The sequence below is a fragment of the Capra hircus genome, chromosome 4 (assembly GCF_001704415.2).
Source record: "Capra hircus breed San Clemente chromosome 4, ASM170441v1, whole genome shotgun sequence".
Lineage (NCBI taxonomy): Eukaryota > Metazoa > Chordata > Mammalia > Artiodactyla > Bovidae > Capra > Capra hircus.
This window is the reverse complement of record NC_030811.1, coordinates 27,346,528-27,371,236: the sequence shown is the minus strand read 5'-3', so window position 1 is coordinate 27,371,236 and position 24,709 is coordinate 27,346,528. Positions and strand designations below refer to the sequence as shown.

General features: G+C 50.5%; 1 protein-coding gene across 9 annotated transcripts in view; it reads left to right on the top strand.

Moving 5' to 3' along the window:
- Window positions 242-24,709, top strand: part of CCDC136 (coiled-coil domain containing 136) — a 28,205-nt gene continuing 3,737 nt past the window's right edge. For 4 of the 9 annotated variants that reach the window (XM_018046959.1, XM_018046958.1, XM_018046961.1 and 1 more), the window contains exons 1-18: window positions 242-319; window positions 1,111-1,218; window positions 2,771-3,022; window positions 3,106-3,180; window positions 8,921-9,244; window positions 11,451-11,562; window positions 12,153-12,321; window positions 12,571-12,711; window positions 13,048-13,203; window positions 13,485-13,655; window positions 14,132-14,317; window positions 15,845-16,039; window positions 16,484-16,711; window positions 18,135-18,644; window positions 19,022-19,249; window positions 20,337-20,618; window positions 21,336-21,620; window positions 23,672-23,778. In XM_018046959.1, the coding sequence (XP_017902448.1) occupies window positions 262-319; window positions 1,111-1,218; window positions 2,771-3,022; window positions 3,106-3,180; window positions 8,921-9,244; window positions 11,451-11,562; window positions 12,153-12,321; window positions 12,571-12,711; window positions 13,048-13,203; window positions 13,485-13,655; window positions 14,132-14,317; window positions 15,845-16,039; window positions 16,484-16,711; window positions 18,135-18,644; window positions 19,022-19,249; window positions 20,337-20,618; window positions 21,336-21,620; window positions 23,672-23,773 (3,582 nt within the window). In that variant the 5' untranslated portion in view covers window positions 242-261 and the 3' untranslated portion in view covers window positions 23,774-23,778. The remainder of the gene's footprint in view (window positions 320-1,110; window positions 1,219-2,770; window positions 3,023-3,105; window positions 3,181-8,920; window positions 9,245-11,450; window positions 11,563-12,152; window positions 12,322-12,570; window positions 12,712-13,047; window positions 13,204-13,484; window positions 13,656-14,131; window positions 14,318-15,844; window positions 16,040-16,483; window positions 16,712-18,134; window positions 18,645-19,021; window positions 19,250-20,336; window positions 20,619-21,335; window positions 21,621-23,671; window positions 23,779-24,709) is intronic. The other 5 variants (XM_018046957.1, XM_018046956.1, XM_018046964.1 and 2 more) reach the window with 3 other exon arrangements.

Below are 24,709 nucleotides of genomic sequence, written 5' to 3'. Positions count from 1 at the left end.
CCGACTCCTGGCTGCTCGCACTCTCCGCGCGGGTCTCCTCCCATCTCCCGCTCGCTCGGCCTCGGGGAACTCGGGAGCTGCGGCGGCCGACCGGCTTCCGGGCGGGCGGCGGCGGGGGCGGTGTCAGGTGGCCCGGCAAGGCCCCGCCCCCTCGGCCGGCCCGCCCTCCCTCCCCTGCGCACCCGGCTCCGGTACCCGGCCTCGCGGCGGCGGCGGAGGCGGCGGCGGCGGCGGCCGGCAGCGGCGGTGGCGAGAGCGGCCATGGAGGCGGGCGCCGGGGCCGGCGCGGGCGCCTCGGGCTGGAGCTGCCCGGGCCCAGGTCAGAGCGCCCCTCCTTCACCTCTCCACTGCCTCTCCTTCCTCTTCTCCATCTCTCCTCCCCCCAGACCCCCACGGCCTCTCCCCCCTCCGCTACTCCCCACCTTGACGTCCGAAGTCTTCCTCCTCCCTCCCTCCCGCCCCCCACCCGGGCCCGGTCTCCATCTTTCCCGGCTGGGTCTTCCCCACACTGGCCGCATCCTCCTTGGCATTCCCTGCCCTGAGCCTTCTCAATCTCGACTCTCCAGCCTCATACTGCTTCCAGCCCTAGGGGCTCTATAGATCCTGCACCCGCTCGCACCCCTAAAGCTTCTGAGCGCGGGGCGCGGTTGGGGTGGACGAAGTCTAGGGAGAGATGGAGGGGAGGGGAGGGGGTCCGGTCCACACGACACCCGCCAGCCATCGCCGGCCCCCTCCCCACCTTCCCCTTAGGCGCACTACCTCACCCTTTCAGCCTCTTTACTTGCTCCCACCCTCTGCCATCCTTGTCCATCTTCCCCCTCTGTCCCCTCTGGGCTAAAGAGACACACACCCTTTCTACCTGTGCAAGGGAGAGGAGCCTGGAACAGAGGTTGCAGAGGAGGATGGGCAGGGCAGGGCGGGGTCCCCAGAGGCCCAGCCTAAGGGGCAGCTTGGGGAGAGGAGTCGCAGTGCCTGGCAGAGTGAGCCAAGTACTTCCACCGGGATAAAAACCCCCAGGGCTCCGAAGGGCTAGAAGGTGTGTCCCTTCCCCTCCCTGCCTCACCCCAGCCACCCTGGCACCCCACAATCCCTCTCTCTCCTTGCTCACAGGACCCACAGTGACCACTTTAGGCTCCTATGAGGTGTCGGAGGGTTGTGAGAGGAAGAAGGGCCAACGCTGGGGGTCTTTGGAACGGCGGGGGATGCAAGCTATGGAGGGTGAGTTTTCCCGTAAAGCTTTCTTTCCTTCTCCCTCACCCAATTTTCCTTCCTCCCTCTGACTCTCCAGAACTCTGAGCCAGGACACACACCTTCCCCCTAGTTCAGCTCAGCACCCGCTAGCCCTCCTCAGGGCTCAGGTTTTGAGGGAAGTTCAAGGTACATCCTTTTGGGGTTCTAATCACCAGCTAACCAGGTTGTGTGTCCCGAGGGAGCTGCCAGACAGAGAAAGAGGCCTCTTTGGACAGAGCTTTGAAGCAGCCTTTCAGCAGGGGGTTTGTTCTCTCTGCCTCCCGACCCAGATCCCAAGCTGTCTCTTATTTCGAAAAGCAGGGAAGTGAGCATGTGAACTGTCTTTCTGGTGCTGCCACCACTGACTTCAAATGGAAGCCTGGTGGCTTTGGTTCTCTAGGCTATCTTACTGCCTGAAAGAGGGAGCCTGGGAAGGGGGCTGCTGAAAAGGCCAACCTCCCAACACATGTGTATTCCCACCACACCCATGCGACTTGGCAGTTGCTGCCAACACCAGGAGGATGCTAGAAAGGTGCCAGTCCTGTTGCCAGGACTTCCCGTGAAGGGTCCCCAGGTCCCTGTGCACATCTAGTGTGGACAATCTTGCCCCCCCCCCACTGACCCCGGGGAGACAGATGATGCCAGGGGTCCCAGATGAATCTTAGGCTGTGGTTACTGGACAAAACCAGGCCAGAGACTCAGAATTTTAAAACAATTGCCATCCAGATAAGGTTTTGCTATTTAGAGAAACTGCATTGCAGTAAAGGAGGGGGTGCTTGCCAGCCAGAGACTGGGGACCAACACACCCCAGTTTCTTAACTCATTAAAATGGCAGGCTTTCTTTTACACACAAGTACAACCTATGACTTCCCCCTAAAAACTGCCTTGTGGTCAGCAGGGGAGGAAGTGAGACCCCCAGACACTCAGCAGGGAAAAGAAAAGTGGACTTGGTAGAAAATTTCAAAAAGTCTATTCGATGGAATATGTTTGGAAGGGCCCCAGTGTTTGTCCAGTAAATCCTTTAGATCATTTCATTCAGATGTTCTCTTTCTCTGCCTACTGACAGGCAACACTTTCATATAATGGAAAGGCTAGTTTCTCACAAGCCGCCTGGATCGTTTGTAAACTTTGTACAAACCCCCAAACTGTAATTCTTGCCCTGTTTGGCTTAAAGACACACCCAGTGTCTGAATCCTTTCTTGACTACTTGTGCCCAGAGACAAGGATAGAAGAAGCAAGGTATCCTTGTGCAAGCCGGTCCCTGGCTGTTCAGTCCACCTGAAGGCAGTCCTTGGAGGCCCCAGAGGCAATATTGGTCCAGAAAGTGCCTGGGAGGGGGATGGATACCTCCAAACTTGACTCTCACACCTCAGGGCCCCTCAGGCATGCAGGTGCTGCCCAGAGGCTCCTTGGGGGACACCAGGTGGCACTATTATACCATCTCTGCCCTCTAAGGACAGTGAGGTGGAGGGCCCTCTAAGGACTGTGTAAGAAAGTTGGCTCTTACTCGCTGGCGGGATGTTGCGGGGGTCTCTCCTAGGGGAAGTGTTACTCCCAGCTCTCTACGAGGAGGAAGAGGAGGAGGAGGAAGAAGAAGAGATGGAAGAAGAGGATGATCCAGGGCAGAAAGGCGGCAACACAGGCTCCCTGTCGGTCAGCAAGCACCGAGGCCTGAGCCTCACGGAGACGGAGCTGGAGGAGCTGAGGGCTCAGGTGCTGCGGCTGGTGGCAGAACTGGAGGAGACCCGGGAGCTGGCAGGGCAGCACGAAGATGACTCTCTGGAGCTGCAGGGTGAGCACCTGCGATAGGACTGGAGGGCTTGGGCCCAAAGGCACTGGGTCCCCACCCTGACATCAGCTCCCCTGTTCGTGCAGGGCTCCTGGAGGACGAGCGGCTGGCCAGCGCCCAGCAGGCAGAGGTGTTCACTAAGCAAATCCAGCAGCTCCAGGGTAAGTCCTCGCACTTGGACTGGCAAAGGGTAGGCGGTCATCCAAGTACTTGTGTCTTGAGGGTTTAGCAGAGGCACAGCAGACCAATGGAGCCGAACTCGGTACTTTCTCCTCAGTTTCTTCTACTATTTTTACCCTTTTCTCCTCATCTCTCCATTACCCTCTTAATTTCCTTTTTTTTTTTTTTTGCACCTCTAACTGACTCTTGTGTTCCCCTCCTCCTTCCCTTTTCTTGCCCTCCCATTTCACCCCCTTTCCTTGAGGCTAACTCCCTCTTCTCCCCTCAGTCTCTCCCCTTCTCATCCCTTTTTCTTTGTTTTCCTGGTTAGTGCCAGGGGCATGTAGTCAGGGTTGAATTACAAACCATATTACCTTTCCCCCCATCCCTCCAAGAGCATCATGAGAAGAGTGGTGAGCCAGTGAGAAGTGACAGGAGGGGACTCAGTGCATCTTTTAAGGGAAGCAGATGAGAACGTTTCTCTTGCTACCTAGGACCGAGCTAGTGGCCCCCAAAGCCCTTTTTTTTCTAACGCCCATGTCTCTGGGAAGCAGCAAGGCAAGCATCCTACAGTCCACTGTGCCATGAAATAAAGAGGCAGGTTTTGTTACATCTGTGGGCTTTGGGAAGATTTGGGGGAGCTGCCCTAGAAAACTGCAGGGACTCTCCAGGCAGAACTGAGATCAAGCCAAAAGAGAAGTATAAATGGAAAAATAAGGAAGGCTGGCAAGCAGGCCTGGAGAGAGCAAGCCAAGGTGGGAGAGAAGGAGGGAAAGAAGACGTAAGCAAAGGTAGAAAATAAAACAGGAAAAGTAGACAATAAAGGCGCTGAGGTGGGAGGGGAGGTAAAAGTGTTAGTCGCTCAGTTGTGTCCGACTCTTTGTGACCCCATGGACTGTAGCCCACCAGGTTCCTCTGTCCATGGGATTCTCCAGGCAAGAATTCTGGAGTGGATTGCCATTCAGGGAGGGAGAGAAACTGCAGGAGCCATGTTGCTCTGGGGAAAGAGTGTGAGCATTGTTCTCAGGTCACCTAGATTCTTGAGCCCAGTTCTGGCACGTAACAAGCTTTGTGATATTGAGCAAGTCACTTTTATCTTTCTGAGACTCAGTTCCTTAGCTGTAAAATAGGGCTGACTTATATGCTTTATCAACCATTTATTGAGTGCTTGTATACTTGGAGGACTAGCTATGGACAACATAGATCAGATCCCTGCCCTAATAAAGAGTACATTCTGATGGGAAAGGCAGAAAACAGACAAACACCATCAGTTCAGGAATAAAATATAACAATAAATGCTAGGAAGAAAATATAACAATATGATATGGATGGGGGTAAGATGGAAGTATATTTTTGATAAAGTAGTTAGAAATGTCTGAGAAAGGGACATTTGAGCTAAGACCTGAATCATGAAGAATATCTGAGGGACGTGCACACCAGGCAGGTGAACTAGCAACTGCAGAAGCTCAGAGGCAAGAATAAGCTTCATGTGTTTGAGGGACATCGTGGCTGGAGCAAAGTGCATGTGGAGGATTTTGCTAAGAGAGAGTTCTGAGAAGTGGGAGAGTTCAGATTACAGAGGACTTTATAAGTCAGCTGAGAGGTTTGACTTGTATTCTAAGTATAGTGGAAAACATGGGAGGGGATTAGCCAGGGCTGGAGGGATATGATCCACTTTACATTCTTAAAAGAATGCTTTGGCTACTCTGTGGAAATTGAATGACAAGAAGAGAGTCAAAGCAGTTGAGTCTGGTCAGCAAATAATTGCAATAGTCCAGCAAAGAAATGGTGGTTGCTTGGATTAGAGCAGGAGAAATGGAGATGATTGAGAATACAACTTGAAATTTAGAGCTCTCAGGACTTGCTGAATTGGATGGGGGATAAGAGAGGCATGAAAGATGACTTTGCCTTGAGAAACTGAATGGATGGTGGTGTCATCTACTGGATTGGGAACAACTTGACAAGGAACAAATTTCAGGGCTAGGAGAACTCTTTAAGACATATTTTCTACATGTTGAGTTTGAAATGGCTATTGACATCTAAGTAAATATATTAAAGGAAGCTGTTGGATATATGAATCTAGAACCAGGGGAGAGTCAAGACTGGAGATATAAATTTGGGCATCATTAGCATATAGATTACATTTGAATCCATGGGAGATCACAGTGAAATCACATGGAGAGATTCAGGAAAAGGAGAGAAAAGGGTCTGCTCTGGAAGTTAAAAGTCTCACAGGCAAGGAGAAATGAATAGAGACTGAAGTAGGAGGAACCACTGAAGCATTTGGTGACCTGGAAGTCAAGAGCAGAAAGTGCTTCAAGGAGACAGTGATCAGCACTGTCAAAAGATGCTAAGTAAGATGGCCATTGGATTGGGCAAGACGGAGGGCTCTGAGACGTTTCAGTGAAGATAGAAGCCTGACTGTACTGAGCTTGAAGAGGAAAGGGGAAGTGAAATGGAGAAGGTGAGTACGCATAATTCCAGTAGTCATGTCTTGGAGAGAAGCAGAGAAACAACGGAAAGGAAGTCAGGGGACAGCTGGTGTTTTGTTTTTGGGGGATGGGTCACACTGGATCATGTTGGTATGGTGAAAGAAAGGATCTGCTAGAGCGTTAGACCTCACCTTAGCGCAGGGGTGGGATGGGGTGGCGGTGGGGGGATGCTGCAGGTCTGGGTGGTGGTGGTTTAGTCACTAAGTCGTGTCCAAATTTTGCAACCCCATGGACTGTAGCTTGTCAGGCTCCTCTGTCCATGGGATTCTCCAGGCCAGAATTCTGCAGTGGGTTGCCATTTCCTTTGCCAGGGGAGCTTCCCGACTCAGGTATCGAACCTTGGTCTCCTCCCTTTCAGATAGATTCCTTACCCACTGAGCTATGAGGGAAGGTTTGGGGAAGGCGCCCAAACCCCACCCCGCGGAGGAGTCCTTGCGCACGCGCGTTGCCCGTTTCCGCCAAGAGGGGGCGCGCGCGGCCTCAGAGGTAGCTGGTGTTGAGAGGCCGTTCCGGCCGCCACAGCCCCTCGGGGGCTGGGACCGGCCGGCGGCAGGAGGCCCCCCCAGAGAGACCGCTTGGTGAGGGGCGGGCCAGTGAGATGGAGGCCATAAGCAGTGAGTGAGAACTGATTTTTCTGTGCCCCTCGCTCGGCTTCGGGCCTTCGGGGTCGCCCCAGTCTCACTGTCAACCGGCGCCGGCTCTTCAGCAGCCCAGTCCGGCCTTTCTAACTCCTAGGGAGGCCGCCCCAGTGAGCCCCGCCCAGCCTCCCGATAAGGTCCTCCCTGGTGCCCGCAAGCTCCACCCCTCTGCAAGCGCCACCTCCCTGCCCCTGTGTGTTTCCAATTAAGAGCTTTTCAAGGTTGAGAGGGACCCTTCGCCATTCTTCAGTGGATCTGAGAATGTCCTTTTTTTTTTTTAAAGACACAGAGGAAAACCTCAGGGATACTTGAACCTGAACATCAGGGGCAGAGTGGGGAAGTGAAGGGTTCTAACAGAAAACCCACCCGGGCCTTTATCCTAATGGCCGGTGACTTGTGTGTCTCCCCCACTAGGCTATATGCTCCAAGGGGCAGACTGTTCAGTAGTAAAAAGAGCAAGGACTTTGTTTCCTTCAAAAAGGAAGGAAGTCAGAGAATCTGAGCAGGGATGTTTGGGCTTGGCACAGAGGTGATCAACTAATCCTTGTTAAATAGACTAAGTAGAGGAGACAGCTAGGATGCTTGTAGAGAGAGGAAGGCTGGGAAAAGGTGTGCCCAGAACCGCACCTGTGAGCTTGGCAGTGTAGGGCTAGAGACCTTCCCCCATGCCTCCGGACTCCCCATCGGCTCAGCATTTATGTCTGTAGTATGTCCAAGTTTTTCTTCTCAAACCTCCATTTTCTGTTCTAGTGGGTTTTTTTTGTTTGTTTTTTTGTTTTTGTTTTTTAATAGCCAAACATACAATTCTGCACCTGTGGTCCTCAGTAAAAGTTTGTGAACTAGAGGTATCCCCTGCCTCATTTATGCATGTATACAGCAAATATTTATTGAGTGCATTATGTTAGGGTCTCTGGCAGATCCTGGAGCTATAATGGTGAGCAAAACAGACATGATTCCTGTCTTCATGAAGCTTACAAGTGAAGGGGAGGCCAGCGTTTTAATAACACACACACTGCAAAGTACAAGGGGCTATGAGAGCATTTAATGAAGGACTTTGCTTAATTTTTTGAGAAGGTGTGGGGAGAGGCTAGGGAAGGTTGAAATCTGAAGGGAGTTGGGGGCAAGGATTAGGGAGAGGGTTTGCAAAGAGTTTGTGGGAAGGTCCTGACCCTCTTAACTCAATCCTAATTTCCTAATCCTGACCCCCTAAATTTGAATTCTGTATTGGTGGCAATATCTTTTACTCTTGCTCCACGTTTAGGTTCTCCTGATTCCCAATGGGTACCTCTGTTCAGAAACCCTGAGATGCTCCACAGATACTGAGAGCTCTGACATGTTTATTTTGTACATTAAAACATATTATAAAATATAGGTTTGTTGTGAAAAGTATCAAAGCGGTGATATATATAATGTGGAAAGTAAAAGTCCCTCTCACATGCTGAATCATTTCTTAGCAGCAACGGTGTTTTACAGTTGAGGACTTCTATCTTTCCAGACCCTTTTCTGTGTCTTTATATATTTGTATTATATATTATACATAGAAATATTTTTGCAAAAATGAGATAATACCGTGTATTTTACAGCTCATTTTTCTTTCTAGTTAGTATATTATGGAAAACCCTTTCATATTTTCTCTATAGATCTGCCACTTTCTTTTAAATGGCAGCCAATATTCTATTTCATCTTCTTCAGTTTAAACAATCCCTTATTGATTAGCATCTAGTTTATTTCCCCATTGTTTGATTACGTTGCCGTGAGCTTACATTTGAATTTCAGCTGTGAGCTCTAAATACACATTGTTTTGGGACCAGTACTTACACAAGCAGTTTGTGGAAAATCTGAGCCTCTGTAATTTCTAAGCTCCCAGGCTGAATAGATGAGAATAGTCTATAAGTGTTTTTTCAGTAAGATACTTTTTGGGAAGACTCAGGGCATAAGTCGGAGAAGGCAATGGCAGCCCAATCCAGTACTCTTGCCTGGAAACTCCCGTGGATGGAAGAGCCTGGTAGGCTGTAGTCCATGGGGTCGTGAAGAGTCAGACATGACTGAGCAACTTCACTTTCACTTTTCACTTTCATGCATTGGAGAAGGAAATGGCAAGCCACTCCAGCAATCTTGCCTGGAGAATCCCAAGGATGGAGGAGCCTGGTAGGCTGCCGTCTATGGGGTCACACAGAGTTGGACACGATTGAAGCGACGCAGCAGCAGCAGCAGCAGCAGGGCATAAGTAAAATGCTGAAAATTAGGTCTGGTCTTTACTGTTAGGTGATTTCTTAGAAGTACCTAATACTTTTTGTTTGGGGTAGCCTAATTTGTTTTTTGTTGTTTGTTTGTCTTTGGGGGTTTGTTTTGTTTGTTTTTTTGGCCTAATTTGTTTTTCATGCAAAGCCTCAAGATCTGCTTTCCTGTTGCACCTTACTACCTAGATTGACTCTGTTCTCTTAGGTATTCCCTTTATTCCACATCAGGTGAAGCTATACTTCTCTGATGGGGTAGAGACCTGGTTGTTAGGAGTTTCCAGATAAGAAATAAACCTGCCTTTTAACTTTGTGCCTCTAGAATACAGTCGGTTATCCTCTTGATCATCTCAATATCATCTTTGGGCTTTGCAGGTGAGCTGCGGTCCCTGCGGGAGGAAATTTCCCTGTTAGAGCGTGAAAAAGAATGTGAACTTAAGGAAATAGAACAGGAGTTGCATTTAGCCCGGGCTGAGATCCAGACTCTGCGGCAAGCAGCGGAGGACTCCGCGACTGAACACGACAGTGACATAGCCTCCCTGCAGGAGGACATCTGCCGGATGCAGAATGAACTCGAGGACATGGACCGAATCCGAGGAGAGTATGAGATGGAGATCACTTCCCTCCGTGCAGAAATAGACATGAAGAACTCTGACCCTTCCAATAGTTTCAGTCTCTCAGATTTCTCTGAGATGCAAGGTATGAGAAAGCAAGCCCTCCTCCCGGTCTATGAGTCAAATCAAGCAAAGGGAGCTAGGCTGCAAGAAGGTGGGCTTAGATCATGAATTGGGAACCTGTAGAAGAAACTTCTAGGTGGGATTCAAGACTGTGAGAGAGAAAAGCTTGAGGTCATGTAACCAGTCTATGATGGTATAAGAAACGGCACCATGGAGATGTCCCCTGAGAATTCTTCCTCACAGAGCCATTGTACATTTGTTGATTTGCCTGTGCTAAAGCCCTTCCTGCTTCCCTAGTGTCTCAGATGGTAAAGAATCTGAGTGGAGGGAATGGCAACCCACTCCAGTATTCTTGCCTGGAGAAGCCCCTTGGACAGAGGAGCCTGGTGGACTGCAGTCCATGGGGTCACAAAGAGTTGGACACGATTAAGCAACTAAGCACAGCATAGCACACAGCTCTCCCCAAGTAGAAGTTTTAGGGGGCAACAAACCAGAGCACAAGACAGCTGGAAAGGAACAGAGGTTATTTCCAGTAATACATGAGGTACACAAAAGCTTAGAGCTCTGCTCAGAGTCTCCCAGTGAGTTGCTAGGCTTCATGACATCAGAGACTTTGCCTTTATTCTGAGGCTAGATTTATGATCTGAGTATAATGGGAGGCCCTGTACTAGGCCAGGTCAAGCAAAGGCAGTCAACAAGGAATCAAAAGAACTGCAAGTTTTCCCAGCTGTAATAGGCCTCTCAGAAGCGCCTTTGGACTGATATACTCTGAGAAGGAGGCTAACACAGTGGGAAGGCTTGGGCTGTTCAGAATCCCAGCTCTGCTAATTAGCAGGATAAACTTAGCCTGGTTATTATCTCATGGTTTCCATAGCTGTGAAAATTGATTAAGAAAACTTTATAGTTGGATGGGATTCTGGAACAGGAAAAGGACCTTAGGGAAAACGTAGAAAAATCTGAATAAAGTGTAGAGTTTAGTTAACAGTAATGTACCAGTGTTCATTCCTTACTCATGACAGATGTACCCATGGAAGGATGTTAATAAGAGGGGAAGCTGGGTGAAAATACTCCCAGGGAATTCTGCACTATCTTTGCAACTTTTCTGTAAATCAAAAACTATTCTAACATTAAAAGTTTATTTAAAAAGGAAGAAAGAAAGAAAACCTTATAGGGCTATTTTGGGGATTAAATGAAATGCCTAGTATGCTGAAAGCACTCACATACAACTAACTCCAAGGCGGGAATCATCCGGTCTAATGCTTAGCACATGGTTAGCTTTTATTAAAGATTAGTTTCCTTCCTTCCTTCTACGGTAAACTGGAGTATGCCGAAGACTTTTGATTGGACTAAAGAAGGAACACTAAAAGTGAATGTCAGGGTGTTGACTCTTACAGCGGGAAAGATAGGCCTTGGGCTCTAATTGGAGCAAGTTAGTGTTCTTTAAACATCAGCAGAATTAGTATTCTGAGAGAATTAATTCTTAATCATGAAAAAGCAGATATGTGTGTTTCTATTTTCACATCATGAAAGAGTATTGGTATATGGAACTTAGGATTTGTGCTGGGGCATTTTAACCAGATCTCTGCTGATGCTTGTGGATGTATGATTTGTGGGTTCGGTTGTGGTGGGCTTTTTCGTCAGCAGATAAAAAAGATCATTAGAAAGAATTCTTGACCATGTGCAGGCCGATGGATTGGGTGCGATGATAAAGGAAGTAAAAGGACAACAAGAAGTGCAAGGATGCCTGGGTTGTCTCTGAAAGCCGAGGACTGGCAGTTCACACTCTCAGCTTTTTGTACTAAAAGTGTAAGGACCCTAACCATAAACAGTTGAATGGGAGCTTTAAATACAATAAACCAAAAACCCTCACAATTGATTAAACCCTCAAAAGCTGAAAATCTGAAGACACTGTCTTGGTTGGTTTTGCTTATTTCCCCTGCCACCTCCACCCCCCAACCCCAGCCCTCTTGGTTGAAGTTTTGAAGATGGACACCCAGGGCCAGTCTTCTGGGAAGTTGAAAAGATGGGCAGCACACTGAGAGGACAAAGACCCATTGCAACTTGAAACTTTCCGGGCCCCGTCTTCTAAACCTCTGCATGGGGTATCTCATCTGTCTCTAGAAAAAGAAACTTCAGTTTTCCACAGCCAGATTTCTAGGCTGGAAAACTGGGGGCTGGTCATCTGTGCTTCCTCCCTGGGGTCTCACCTCTCTGCCTGTCCTCTGCAGAAGAGTTGCAGCAACTGCGGGAACGCTACCACTTCCTGAACGAGGAGTACCGGGCCCTGCAGGAGAGCAACAGCAGCCTCACAGGGCAGCTTGCAGATCTGGAGAGTGAGAGGTACAGCCCACAGGCTCACAGGGCTCTTTAGGACAGGGCTATTCCCTGAATAGGACCGGAGAAGGCAGATGTCAGGCTCCCCCGCCTTCCTCCACTGTGGGAGAGCTGGTCCTTCCCGTGGTATCTGAAGGGTTTGAATACTGCTGAGAAGCAGGTATGGGGATCCAACCAGATGTCTGAGGACTAGAGCTGGGCAAGTTCTGAAATTTCATTTTCTTCCACTCCAGGCAGTTAGGTCTGGTTGGCTCTGCTCTGGAGCAGAGGAGAAGCAATTCCTTTGTTGTCCTCCCAGACTTGATCCAGTCAAAGGACGCATTGCCTCCAAAATGGAGCTGGTTTGACTCCAGTCCCAGCCTGGAGCCTGACTGGACTAGTACCATTAGGGTCTCCCAGAACCAGACATGCCTTTGCAGGTTGAGATGCTGGGGACTTTTTCTGTCATCCTTCAAGTATATTTGAGAGGTAAATCACAAGAGAAGTCTCCTTAACTGTCTTTTGCCTAAAATGAAGGCATCAGGACCAGGCATACTTCGCAGGTGGTGCTGGGCAGAGCATTCTCCCAAACGTGGCTCTGGGGTTCTGAATTACAGGACACGAAGAGCAACAGAAAGGTGGCTGGAGTCCCAAACGCTACGGACTATGAGGTCGGCAGAGTCTCAGACCTCAGAAGAGGATTTCCTGGAGCCCGATCCTGGAATGCATTTGTTGCGGCAGCAGCTACTGGGAGCCAAGGAGCAGATGCATGACATGCAGAGCAAGGTAGGGAAAGGCCAGCTCCTTCACTGCCTCGCTCTTACCTTCTCCTGGCCTGTGTCAGCAGCATCTCCTTAGACACAAGGCTAACCAGGGAGACAGGTGCTATGGCAAGAGATCAGACTCTGGGGTCTCACTTGCGTGCCTTTCATGGAATATTCCAGTAAAAGGACTGCCATACTCTGCCTAGGTCCATTCCTGGAGTGCATATGGTCCCTGTAGTAATTCAGGCTTCCTGTTCCATTTCCCACACAGTGTAAGAAATTGACTTGTGAGTTGCAAGAGCTACATCACCATCGCCGGACCAGTGAAGAGGAGCAGAAGCGGCTGCAGAGGGAGCTAAAGTGTGCACAGAATGAGGTGCTTCGGTTTCAGACGTCCCACAGCGTCACCCAGGTAAACACGGATAGGGCCGGGCACCAGGGGAGGGCAGAAGGGCCTGATTGGAGTTGCCACTTCCAGGGAGGATGAAGGCAGAGGCGGGCTGTGCTCTACTGATTCTTGGCCTGCAGCCAGGGATATGGTCAACTGGAGAGCAAGTGGAGAAGTCACACAGCATTGCATTCTAGAATGGTAGTCATGTTGGAGCGTCCGCTACAGAGAAGAAACTGAACCCTAATGCCCAGGGGAGCTCCTCAAGATGTCCGCTCGGCAAAAAGAACCACTCTGGTGTGGAGAGGGGTCTGCTGATTTCTGAGAGTAACGACTCTTCCCACATCCTCCCCGCTACAGAACGAGGAGCTGAAGACCAGACTCTGTGCCCTGCAGCAAAAGTACGATGCTAGCCAGGATGAGCAGAGTGAGCTCTTGAAGGTGCAGCTACAACTTCAGGCTGAGCTCCGGCAGCTCAAAGTCATGAAAAGCACAGTAGAAAGCCAGAGTGAGAAGGTAACAGCAACCCAAGATGAGGGGCTGCTTAGGTGCCAAGAGGTTTGGGCAGGGTGGGCAGAAAAGTAGAGCATTGAAATAGCTCCAGCTGCCACCTATATGGCACTGCAGGTCCAGGACTCCAGCTGCCCTCAAGTCCCCCACTGGACCAGAGGGCAGCCTGTAAGCGCAGGGCAGGGACCAGTGGATTCTCAGACTGTCTATGTCTAAGGGCGACTCCAGCAGAAGAGTGAGTGGGTGGAGGACTGCAGAGGCACTGCCCCAGGCCCCCTCCACTGCAGGAGCTACAGTGCCAGCTACAGAAGCTGCAGCTGCAGTGCCACAGCATCTCATGTGAGAAGGACAAGCTGCTGGACGTGCAGCAGCACCTGCGGGACACTCTGCGCTGCCACGAGGCTGAGGTGCAGCACCTCAGGGGTGTTGTGACCACCTACCAGGAGAGCAGCGAGAAGGTAAAACAGGCTTCAGGCAAGGGAGAAGGTAGCCCGGCAGACCCTCCCGTGAGAGGCTGGGTCCGCAGGAGAAAGGAATGGTAATTCTGTGGAGGAGCTGTTGGTGAGGAGACTTTCTACCTTACTATTAGAACCATAATCACATCCTGTCATTCATGAAGAACATATATGTAGGTCCATATGCACAACTATGACTGTGCTCAGTGGAAAGGTGACCTCAGAGGGTCACAACATGCTCGGCTTCCTGTGATGTCAAGTCCGAAAGGACTGTAGAAAGGAGGCCCTTTCCCTTCCCTGCCTCCCCAGAGAGGAAGCCCCCAGTGTCTGTGGAGAGCCTGTTAGGGATTGGTCCATCTCAGGGAGTCCCACCCCAGACCTGGAAAGGACAGGGTAAGACCCCTTAGCCCCTGCCCGAGAGGAGAGAGTGTGGCCATGTGGCTCTGGGGATAATGGCGGGGTGTGCCTCCCCACCCCAGAGTGCAGAGGTCCACGCCCAGCTGCAGGAGACGAAGCGGCTGTACCAGTGCAGCCAGGAAACGCTGGACCGGCAGAAGCACATGTATGACCAGCTGGAGCAGGACTTCCTACTCTGCCAGCAGGAGCTGCAGCAGCTCAGGAGCACCCAGTCCATCCTAGAGGACAAGGGGAAGTGTGCTAATAAGGTAATTGTAACTAAGACAGGTGAGGTCTCCCGAGCCTTGGAGAGAGGAAGTAGAAGGGCAAGAGATGAAGTCATGCAAACGAGAGGCTTGATGGACCTCCTGTCCCGTCACAGCTGAGTGTGGAAAGGCAGGGAACAGAGGTAGAACCCATGCTGTTAACATTAAGACTTTGACTTGACCTTCACTTTAAGCCTGAGCTACAGCTTAGTAGAATCAATACATCTGGGTCCAGTCTGAACACCTGAAGATTTTACACATGACTCCATGAGTGTAGACTTTATACTTTATTATTAGAACTATAGTGATATCCTGTCATTTGTGGAGGAGAACATACATGTAGGCCCATATACACAACTATGACTGTTAGAACTAGAAAGAGAAGGTCCAGTTTTCTGAGGCAGATTGTAGGTGCTCTTGTCAGAAGGCATGGTTGGTGCCCTGAGTGCTGATTGGTTATTAGAAGAACCTAGGCTTTTCCAGGATTTATTCCATGACTTCAGAGTAGTTAAATTCTCAACTCGAATCTTACCCTTTTTAAATTGAGCAGAATACTTCTTACCTCACTTTGTTTTAGTGAAAAATCCTGATGATGAATAAGGCCTTCCTTCCTCACTTTCCCTTTTCTCCATAGTGTGTAAAAGGCAAGTCATTATTGGTTAGCTTTATTGAGTACTTTCAGCTCCTGATCACTGACAGGAAATGGAAAAATGTCAACACATGATGCAAAATACTGCTAGAATACTCATTCGCTCCTGCTGCAGCATGCTTTGTCTCCAGGGGAAGGCCTTCTGAAGACACAGCACTGGAGATGTTTTTTGGGCTGCCCTAGTAGTCCACCTGCCTTTCTACACCCAGGCTCACTTTCTCTCCTCCCGCCACACCGACTGCACTGAGAGGTCCAAGGGGTCCATATCCCGCTCATCACTTCCTCTACTAGGGGAGGGGACCATAGGAAGGGAGAAGGATGCTGGCACACAGAGCCAGTCTTTTCTCTAGTCCTAAAAGAGCATTGAGACTAGTCTAATATTAGAAGATTGGGTTTTTGGAATCATAGGATACTTTAGTCTTCTCAACCCCAGCTCAGCAATAGTTCATACTTCTCTAAAGATTCTTGAAGCTGATGATGAACACAGAAATGGGGGGAAATTAGGGTGAAAATACATCGTTATTGGTAAGGAACATAATCAGTTATAGAAACAACTGGAGAACTAGAATTCCCAGCACGGTGGGAAAATGGTCTTCACCAGAGGAAAGAAGCAGGAGGGAGGTAAGAAGGGAGGGGCATTGCCAACACTCTCTTGAAAACCACCCTCAGAGAGGACTAGTAGGCAAAATATCCAGCATGGCCAAACTTCAGCCCTGAGCGGCCTGCTGGGGTTCCCGTTCAGCATCTAGGCCTCTAGAGGGCACAGTGGGGCTTGGGGTGATTAGTCTAAGGTGACCACAGGGCAGGAGACTCTGGTGAATCACAGGACAGAACACAGGCGTGGTCCGCTGACCACCCTGTGTGCCCTGCCCCGTCCACAGTGTGACGCGCTGCTCTTCAGACTGACAGAATTGCAGGAGAGTTACAAGGCCAGCCAGAAGGAGATGGCGCAGATGCAGATGGAGCAGTGCGAGCTCCTGGAGGAGCAGAGGAGGATGCAGGAGGAGCAGGGCCAGCTACAAGAAGAGCTGCACAGGCTCACGTTCCCACTCCCCAAGTCTGGTCTCTTCCACAAGGTAATGGCGGCCAGGGCGGCCGTCAGCTGTGAGGCCCTTCCCGGATGTGAGCGACCTGAGGAGAAGTGAAAGGGTGCAAACGGAACTTTGTCTTAACTCCTCACTTTCTCGCCAGTCTCCTCTCACAAAACTGCTCAGAATAGCCGATTAGGGCTTTAAATCTTGAAATACATCCTCAACTCTGGAATCTGTCCAACGTTTTAGATATTTAGTCCATCTGGAGAAAATGTCCTTGAAATCACTTTATAAAAAGCAAAAGACATCCACCCACAGGAGGTCTTTACTCCTCCACTAGCAGGTCTGTGTAGAAAGACTCCCCTCCTGTCCCAGGTGGGCTGAGCAAAGCCAACTCCTTTGAGGGAAGGGTCCCCAGAGGGAAGGAGGCAGAGGTCTTTCTGTGTAACCATCACAGTGCCGCCCACTTCCTTCCACTCCACCTCACAGAGTCAGGAGCTCCTCACAAAGTTACAGGACCTGTGTGAAGTGCAGATGCTCTACCAAGGCATGCAGGAGGAGCAGAAGAAACTGATACAGAACCAAGAGAACATAGTAAAAGAACAGTTAGAACTGCAAGGAGCACTGCACCGTTTCAAGGAATCCAGCTTCCGGGAAGTGTTGGAGAATCCTGAGGATCCCAAATGGCCTAAGCCCTCAAAGTGTGGTCACAACAAGGTAACCATAGCAAGAGGTAGCGAGACAGTTCTGGGGGCAGCATGCTAGGGAAAGGGGCTCCATAGCAGGGTCTGAGTTCTGAAGGCCTGTTGGGCCAGGAGCAGAGAGGAAGCTAAAGCCCACTCATGGGCTCCTTAGTCACGGCTTTAGGGCTGGCCTGAGCTGCTCCTCTGGATGGATGCCCAGCTGAAGCACTGTGATGACCAGGAAGTCTGTGATCTCCTGATCCTTTGAACTCAGTCTCTTTAATACCTCATTTTCCAGATGTAGTTGGAAGTAGATCAACCTAGTGTTTGGGTTCTTTAGGACTGACTCTAAACATGTCTTTTCCTCACGAGCTGGTTGATAATTGAGAAGTTCGCTTTCCAGTGATCCAAATCTGTAACCTTTTGGTGTTCTACATGAGGCATATCTGGGGCCATTTGTTTCCAAGACAGAAATTCCCAGCATATGGGGTTCTTGGTACTGACCTCACTGTCTTCATTGGATTGGAACTTTGCAGCAGTAACAGCCAGGTCAGAGGCATTAGACTAGAGAATCCATGTGTCTCAAGCACCAGTGAGTGGTCAGGCCTCTGAGGTCATATTGGTGGAAATTTCTAAACAAGTGTGTTCAGGATTGGGAGATGCATTTGGTCTGAGGCCTCAGTGTAGGCAAGGAAGAGCAGGAAGACAGTTTCCATTTAAGTGAGATCGATTTGTCCAGATATTAGCCTAGACAGGCAGAGGTGCATGGAGCAGCAGAAGTCCAAACTGTGCAATTTGGTTGATCAGGTTCCAGGGGCATCCATTTCAGCCTGGATAACAGAGACCAGGAACCAGACCAGGAAATAGAAAATATTTCCTTAACAGATCAGATCTCATCCTGGGCATCAGCTGCCAAGGAGCCAGGCCCAGAGGGCCCAGGAAGCATGCCAGAAGCCAGATTTGGAATTGAGGCAGGAGAGGGACTCATAGTGAGACCCTGATTGGAAGTCTGCATCTTCCAAGGGAGGAGTTCTTTGTACGCTCATGTTCGTGGCCAGGGGTGATTTTAGAATTGGGGGTGGAGGAGGGGACTGAGCCCCAAAGATCAGGATAATAGGTCCACCTGACTAAGAAGAGAGAAGGGAGGCTGAGTGACCTTGAGACCCACTCAGTGCTACTCCAGGGAGAGAGGAGGTTACCAGAGCATAGAAGCCAGGGGAAGTGAGAGCCCAGAAATTGCAGAGTGTCTGCCCTAGGAAATTTTCTCCAGTGAGTAAGAAATTGAATCATGCCAGGTACCTGCAGGCTAAGTGGAAGTCCTGGGCCACGGTGAGCTGGGAGGGCCAGGTGTGCCGTTCCTTGACCTGGGATCTCAGACATCCTCACCAGGAGGGGTTCCGCTGGAAGGATCGCAGCGTCTGAAGTAATGCTGGTGTCTCCCCACCCACTCCCGCCAGTCCAAGATGATCATCGCCCAGATGCAGGCCCTGCAGGAGCTGTACGAGGCCAGTGAGACCGAGCAGGAGCTGCTCCAGCAGGAGCAGGAGCGGCTTCTGGAGGAGCGGAAGAGGCTGCAGGCCGACCTGCAGCTCTGTCTGGAAGAAATGCAGCTGCTCCAAGACCAGTCCCCTGCAATCAAGATGAGCCTGGACTCCTACAGGAAGAGTTACGCGAGCACGACCACCAGCAACGAGAACTGCCACAAGAGCTGCAACCTCAATGACGATGAGGGCTACCAGAAGAGCTACGCCAGCAGCCAGGCCAGTGAAGAGAGCCTCCTCAAGAGCTACGAAAGCAGCACAGATGCCAGCGAGTCCTGTCAGCGGAGTTACCTCAGCAGCAGCAGCAGCAGCTCCGACACCTATAAGAGGAGCTATGGCAGCAGCAGCAGCAGCTCCGTCACCTGTCACAAGAGTTACGTCAGCAGCAGCATGGACGACGAGCTGGCCGAGCCTGGAGATGTGGAGGTAAAGGCAGTCAGGTGTCCGGTCAGACAGGGGACAGTGGTTCTTGTCTCATTAGGAGAGGCCACGGGGAAGGGCCGGAGAGGTGAAGTGGGCAGCGGGCTCAGAGCTGAGCTGGGTGACCGTCAGGAAATGAATGAGGTGCTCTCCCCACTTCCTATGGAGATGCAGTTCCATCTGGACGGAAGTCTAAGATTCTGGACTTTTCATCAACACAGTCATGTGCTCTTCATGGGAAGAAATCCAGTGTTCTCCCCCTGGGCAGCTTCAGATGCTATCGGCCAGTGTTTTGTACCCATGAGAAAAAAGGGCCCAGCGAAGAGAGCGGGTGGAGGGCAGGGGCTCCTCAGGGTGCCCTCCTCACTCCTCGCCCTCCACAGCACCTTGAGGACGTGGTCGCCAAGGTGCTGATCAAGCTGCAGGGTGTGCAGGCCATGTACCAGCTCAGCCAGGAAGAGCACAAGCTGCTGCAGCAGCGGATGAAGAAGCTGCTGGATGAGCAGAAAGAGCTCAAGGAGGAGCTGGACGCCTGCGAGAAGGAATTCAAGGAGTGCATGGAAGGCCTCGAGAAGCCCATCGCCTCCCAAAACGACAAGGACAAGAATGAGGTAACTGCTTTCAGCGAGGCAGGGCTTCTCATAGGTGTCCCCAGAACCCAAGGAGGTTGGAGTCCTTTCAGAGAGGCTGAGGGTGAGATGGGAGCTCACTGCTGACTCTGTTCAGGTGCCATCCTCCTGGTGGAGGGACAGAGTAGGGGCTGAACTCTAGGCAGCAGGGCAGTCTGCTGGGCCTCTGACGGGCATTTCTCAGGTGCCCACTGTTCTGGAATTTACTGATCATCAAGACCCCTTGAAATGATTTTTTTTCCCGTTTGCCATTTTGTTCTCTCTTTTGTGCTAGAGCACTTCTGTAGAGTTGCATTTTTTTACCTGCCAATTTTCTTTAGTTAGTTTGTGTGTATTCCACCTTGTCTCTTTAACTAGATTGTAAGCCCCTCAAGGACAGGGCCAGGTCTTTTGGATTTCTCATAATACCAAGCAGAGTGCTCTGCATCCCTAGGAATGGGATAGAGGGCATTGACTCTGACCAGGAGTAGTCCACTGTCCAGTGGGGGTCACTGTACACATGGGAGAAGCTCAGAGAGCAGGAAACACATGGGCCTCAGTTGCTTAGTGTTGGTACCTACCTCGGAGGCCCCAGTGTGCTGCCAGAAGCCAGGAAGGACAAAAACCAGTGAGTAGTGAGCAGGGTTGGCGGTTGCCTTTGTTTCCAGGGCGAGGTGCAAGAGCCCAGTCCGGTCTCAGAAGGATACGACGCAGTTCCTATAGTAATGATTGACCTGTTAGAGAAATAGCCTGAGCAAAGAAGGAGTTCCTATCAAAAACCACTAGGTAATCAAACTCCATGGTTCAGTTAGCCCAGCAGTCATTCCCCCACCAGTTCATAGAAAAAGCGTAATTTAAGTCATCCTTTTTTTTTTTAAATCACATTAGCTGTAAGTCAGGTGCCTCAAGTTAGGGAGAACCTCTTTGTAAAACTGCTTTTGAGGCTAATTTTCCATGGTTTTCACTTTTTCTGTATTATCTGCCTCCCCCCGGGCTTTAGCAGGGAGATTCTGAGGCCAGGACCCCCAGGCAGGGGCCAGACTAATCACATAGGCCCAGCTGCGGGTAATGGGCTCTCCACTACCAACAGATCAAGGAACTGCAGACCAAGCTGCGGGAGCTGCAGCTGCAGTACCAGGCCAGCATGGATGAGCAGGGGCGGCTCCTGGCCGTGCAGGAGCAGCTGGAGGGGCAGCTACAGTGCTGCCAGGAGGAGCTCCGCCAGCTCAAAGAGAAGAAGTCCTCTGTTACCAAGGAAATCAGGGGCAAGAACAGCAACAAGAACATGAACAAGAACGCCAATGGGGTGAAAAATAAAAAGGTGGCCAAGCCAAGCGTAGAGAGTACTGAGAGCGGCCTTGAGACCACGAAGGTGAGTAGTAACCTTAGTAGTCAGACGAGTAGGAAGTTACCAGAGGTCCTGGGAAGAAAATTCATCTCTATCACCGTTGTGACCAGATGAGGTCACTGTAGAGAAGCTTCTGGGGTCTCTTAACTCGTCTAGAGTAGATCCATCTTAGTAGTGGTTTGGTCCTCCCTTTTCTTGTGAGGTCAAGGGGAGGGTAGAATACAGACCACTCGGATCTGGAGCTCTAGCCCCCAGGCTGGATGACTGTTTCAGGTAGCCCAGTGCAATTTGTGGAGGGGTGGGAGGTGGTTTTCCTAGATCACATGCCCAAGAGAAGCACCAAATGGATGAAAAGAAAGGAATTTATTCAAAGCCCTGTGTACACATAGGTGGAAGAGGATTGGATAAAATGGGAGCCACCATGCAAGGGTAGGAAACAGCAGTTGAGGTGTAGGATCTTTAGCTCTGAGAACTACAGGAAATGGCTAATGGCCGGATAGGTAGGTGTGGTCCTGGGTAGACATGTGGCCCCAGGTAGGTGTGTGGTCCCAGGTAGGTGTAGTACAGGCACAGAGAAGTTGGGTGTGGCTACCCTCCACATGGCGCACAGGGGCATCAGTTGGGTCCCAGGACACAGTACTGTGTACGCACCATGACACACCAGGAAGCACGTGTTCCCGAGGTGGTTGAGCATCATCGTGAAGGTCATAGCAGCATCCCCGGTCCTGCCCCTGCCCACAGAGTCTGGAGGTGGTGCTGTACTATAAGGCCAGCCACACATCCTTGGATGGTCCAACAAAGGAGGAGGAGAAAGAGGAAAAGAAGGAGGAAACAAAGGAGGAGTCCCAGGACAGAATGGTTTCTGAGCCATCAGGTCCTAAAGAGGTTAAGTTCAAAGACGATCAGGAGGAGAAAGATGAAGAGTTCCCCAACCAGGAGGGTAAGGATGAAGATGACCAGGAGGAGGAGGATGATGAAGAAGCTTCAGAGGAAAGCAACCCCCTCAAACTTTCTGAGAGCAAAAAGGTAACCATAGCTGAAGGCTAGATTGTGTGGGAAATGGGCTCTTGGTTGCAAGTGCCCAGTGTTTGGGGGTGGCCCAGCCCTTGGATGGACTTTGGCAGGAACAGAGGCTGGCAAGCTCTGAGGCACCACACTGGGGAAGTGGGAGTGGAGGTGGGGACCACATTTTCTGGGAACTGCAGTGTGCTGGTTGGAGTCCCACCTCCTTTCATCTACGGGGTAGCCCTTGTTACTTCAGGAGGGTTCTTCACCCTCTGCTAGCGCTGTGCTGAGGACAGTGATGGCCATTTCTGTCAGCCGGGGCAAGTTATCCAGTCCTGATTTCCCAGGGTGCACCCCTAGGGCTGACTTCTGTTGCCATGAGGGGTGTGGAGAGGCTGGTGTGCCTCCTGGGTTCTATATAGTATTACAGGCATGAGGAAGGGGGTGGAGCCCATCAGAAGTGCTGGGACATTCCATCTGTACAGCAGGGCCAATCTCAGGAGGCCAACCAGAGCCCTAACCCTCTAGTTACCAGATCTTGGGAGGTTGGAGGGGAGTGTCCTGGGTAACATACCAACAGAACAAAAGCATTTCTATATTTTAACAACTGGTACATCTATATAGGAACATACTAGCTGAATCTCTGCCCTGGTTGAAGTTAACTGGGGGCTCTGATTTCTGAAGGGTTTGATTAGTATCTGAAGAAGTCCTCAGTTTATAGTACTGATTCTTTTTGTCCCTTTGAACACAGGGTAAGAAAGTAAGTCTCTTATGGTGGGATGTCCCAGTCAACTCGTAAGATTTTCTGGAATTTTCTGTCAGTTCAGTCTGTGCCACTGGCTAAGGACCCAGTTACAGTTCTCTGTCAATCTTTTGGCAGAGGACCTTGACTTAGGATGTGGAAAGTAGGAGTAAGCTCAGCCCCTCCTTCAGGGTGCCATTTCTTTGAAGTCTTTATATCCCACCACATGCCTGTTCAGAACCTCCTCCTCACAGATCTCCTTGCCTCATGTGCCATCTTTCTAGACAGCTGCCTGGATTTTTCTACTTCAAAATCTAGTACATTTCTTGTGTCTGCTTATGGAGATGTTCCTTTGCCTCCGTGGGTCCTGCCTCTTTTACAGGCAGCTATACTGGCATATGTGTTGCTGCTGCTGCTGCGTTGCTTCAGTTGTGTCCGACTCTGTGCGACCCCATAGACAACAGCCCACCAGGCTCCCCCGTCCCTGGGATTCTCCAGGCAAGAACACTGGAGTGGGTTGCCATTTCCTTCTCCAATGCATGAAAGTAAAGAGTGAAAGTGAAGTCGCTCAGTCGTGTCTGACTCTTCGCGACCCCATGGACTGCAACCTACCAGGCTCCTCTGTCCATGGGATTTTCCAGGCAAGAGTACTGGAGTGGGGTGCCGTCGCCTTCTCCGGCATATGTGTTACTACCTGCAAATCCAGTTTCTCTCTGGAAGATGGTTGCAGTCACGACTAGCCCTTCTCCATTGTCAGCGTGTTTTAGTGCATTTTGTCTCACAGTGACAGCATCAGACTCCTAGGGGATGGTAGGGACCAGAGCCCAGAACACAGACTTGGTGGAAAGCAGCCAGAACACACGGCTAACAAAGGGCCAGGCAGCCTGGCAGGAGACTGCCCTTCCTAGAGTGACCCAAGCGGAGCAGACATCCTGCACATCTGGAGCGCCCAGCTTTACCCCCTGGAGCTTTACTTCCCAGAGGTACTGATCCACAAGAAATGTCTCGCTGCAGATAACCCTGGCTTGACAAGATACAAGTGGGATATGACAAGCCAGAAACCTGGTCCCGAATTGGACCTAAGCTGCTGCTTTTAACCCATTCAATTTTGCGTCTTCTGTAGGCCACCTGCGGGAAGAGCCAGGCCTGAGTTGTGGAAAAGAAACACCACTGCTCTTGCTGACCTGTTGTTTAACCTTTTGATCTCTTTCTCTCTTCCCTTTGTTTTATCATCTTCATTATCTGTTGGATTCATGTGTGTTTGTCTTTTTATACCATCTCTCATCTCCTGGTCTCTCCTCGTGCCTCTTCCTCATTTGACATGTTGCAGTCATCCCCCACCCCCGATCCCCCCATCTTCTCCTTGCCTCTCGTAGGCCTGGTGGTCATATCGGCTTTGCTCTGGTGCTGGTGGGCCGAGACGTCGTCCTAATGCAGGTACTGGTATTGCGTCCTCTCCTTCCGAGGGGTAGAGGGGGTTGCAGGTTGCCCTGGCCTCTCCTCTTCACCCTTTCTGTCAGCAGCTTGCTGCTTGCTTTTGCCATTTTACAATAGGCGACAGTAATGACTGAGTGTTAGTCCTGGCTTCCCGTTGGGCTACCACAAAGCCCATAACATCTTGGAACATGTCTTCCTAATGTGTGGGGAGTTGGAATGCTCACCATTGACACAGTTTGAGTTTCTGTCCTCTGGCTTGGAAGAATCTGGATGATTGCAGCCCTGTGGCTACTTTCAGAGCCCCTTCAACTACTTCCAATGAGAGATGTCTGACTGCAAGGCTCGCCTGGCTGCTCTTTGTCTTTGTTTAGCCCTAGAGCTAAATTCTCACTATAACCATTAATTACCGCCTCCCCCCTTGGGTGAGAGAGGAGGTCTGGAGAGCTGTGAGGCCCAGGGTCATTTGTATGAGGACAGTCTCGGTTGTCTGTCAGCCTTGGCATCAAACTCCACCATATTATATACTTCCTACTGAGACGTTCTCTGGTTTGGAAATTCTGGTCTCCAAAAAAAAAATCAGAAAAAGAAAGCCACATCTCTTTTGGGGGGTCAGATTCTGTTGTGATTGGCTTCCCAAGCTAGACTTTCTGAAGAGGATGTGGTATTGGTGAAAAGTTTCCATTCACCAGAGATGCCGTGTTCTCAGGGAACCAAACTGATATATTCTGGGCACCAGTCCACATAATCTGATCTGTTAACAGGACACCAAGTTCAGGAGGTAGAATGTAGACCAGCCCAAGGTAGAACCCTTCCAGAACCCATAAACTATTCTCCCTTGGCCCATTTTGGCTCCTTTCTCATCCTCCGCCTGCCACTTCCATCGCCCACCCTCTCTTCTAACATCCCTGTAAATGGAGTGCAGTTGGCTCAG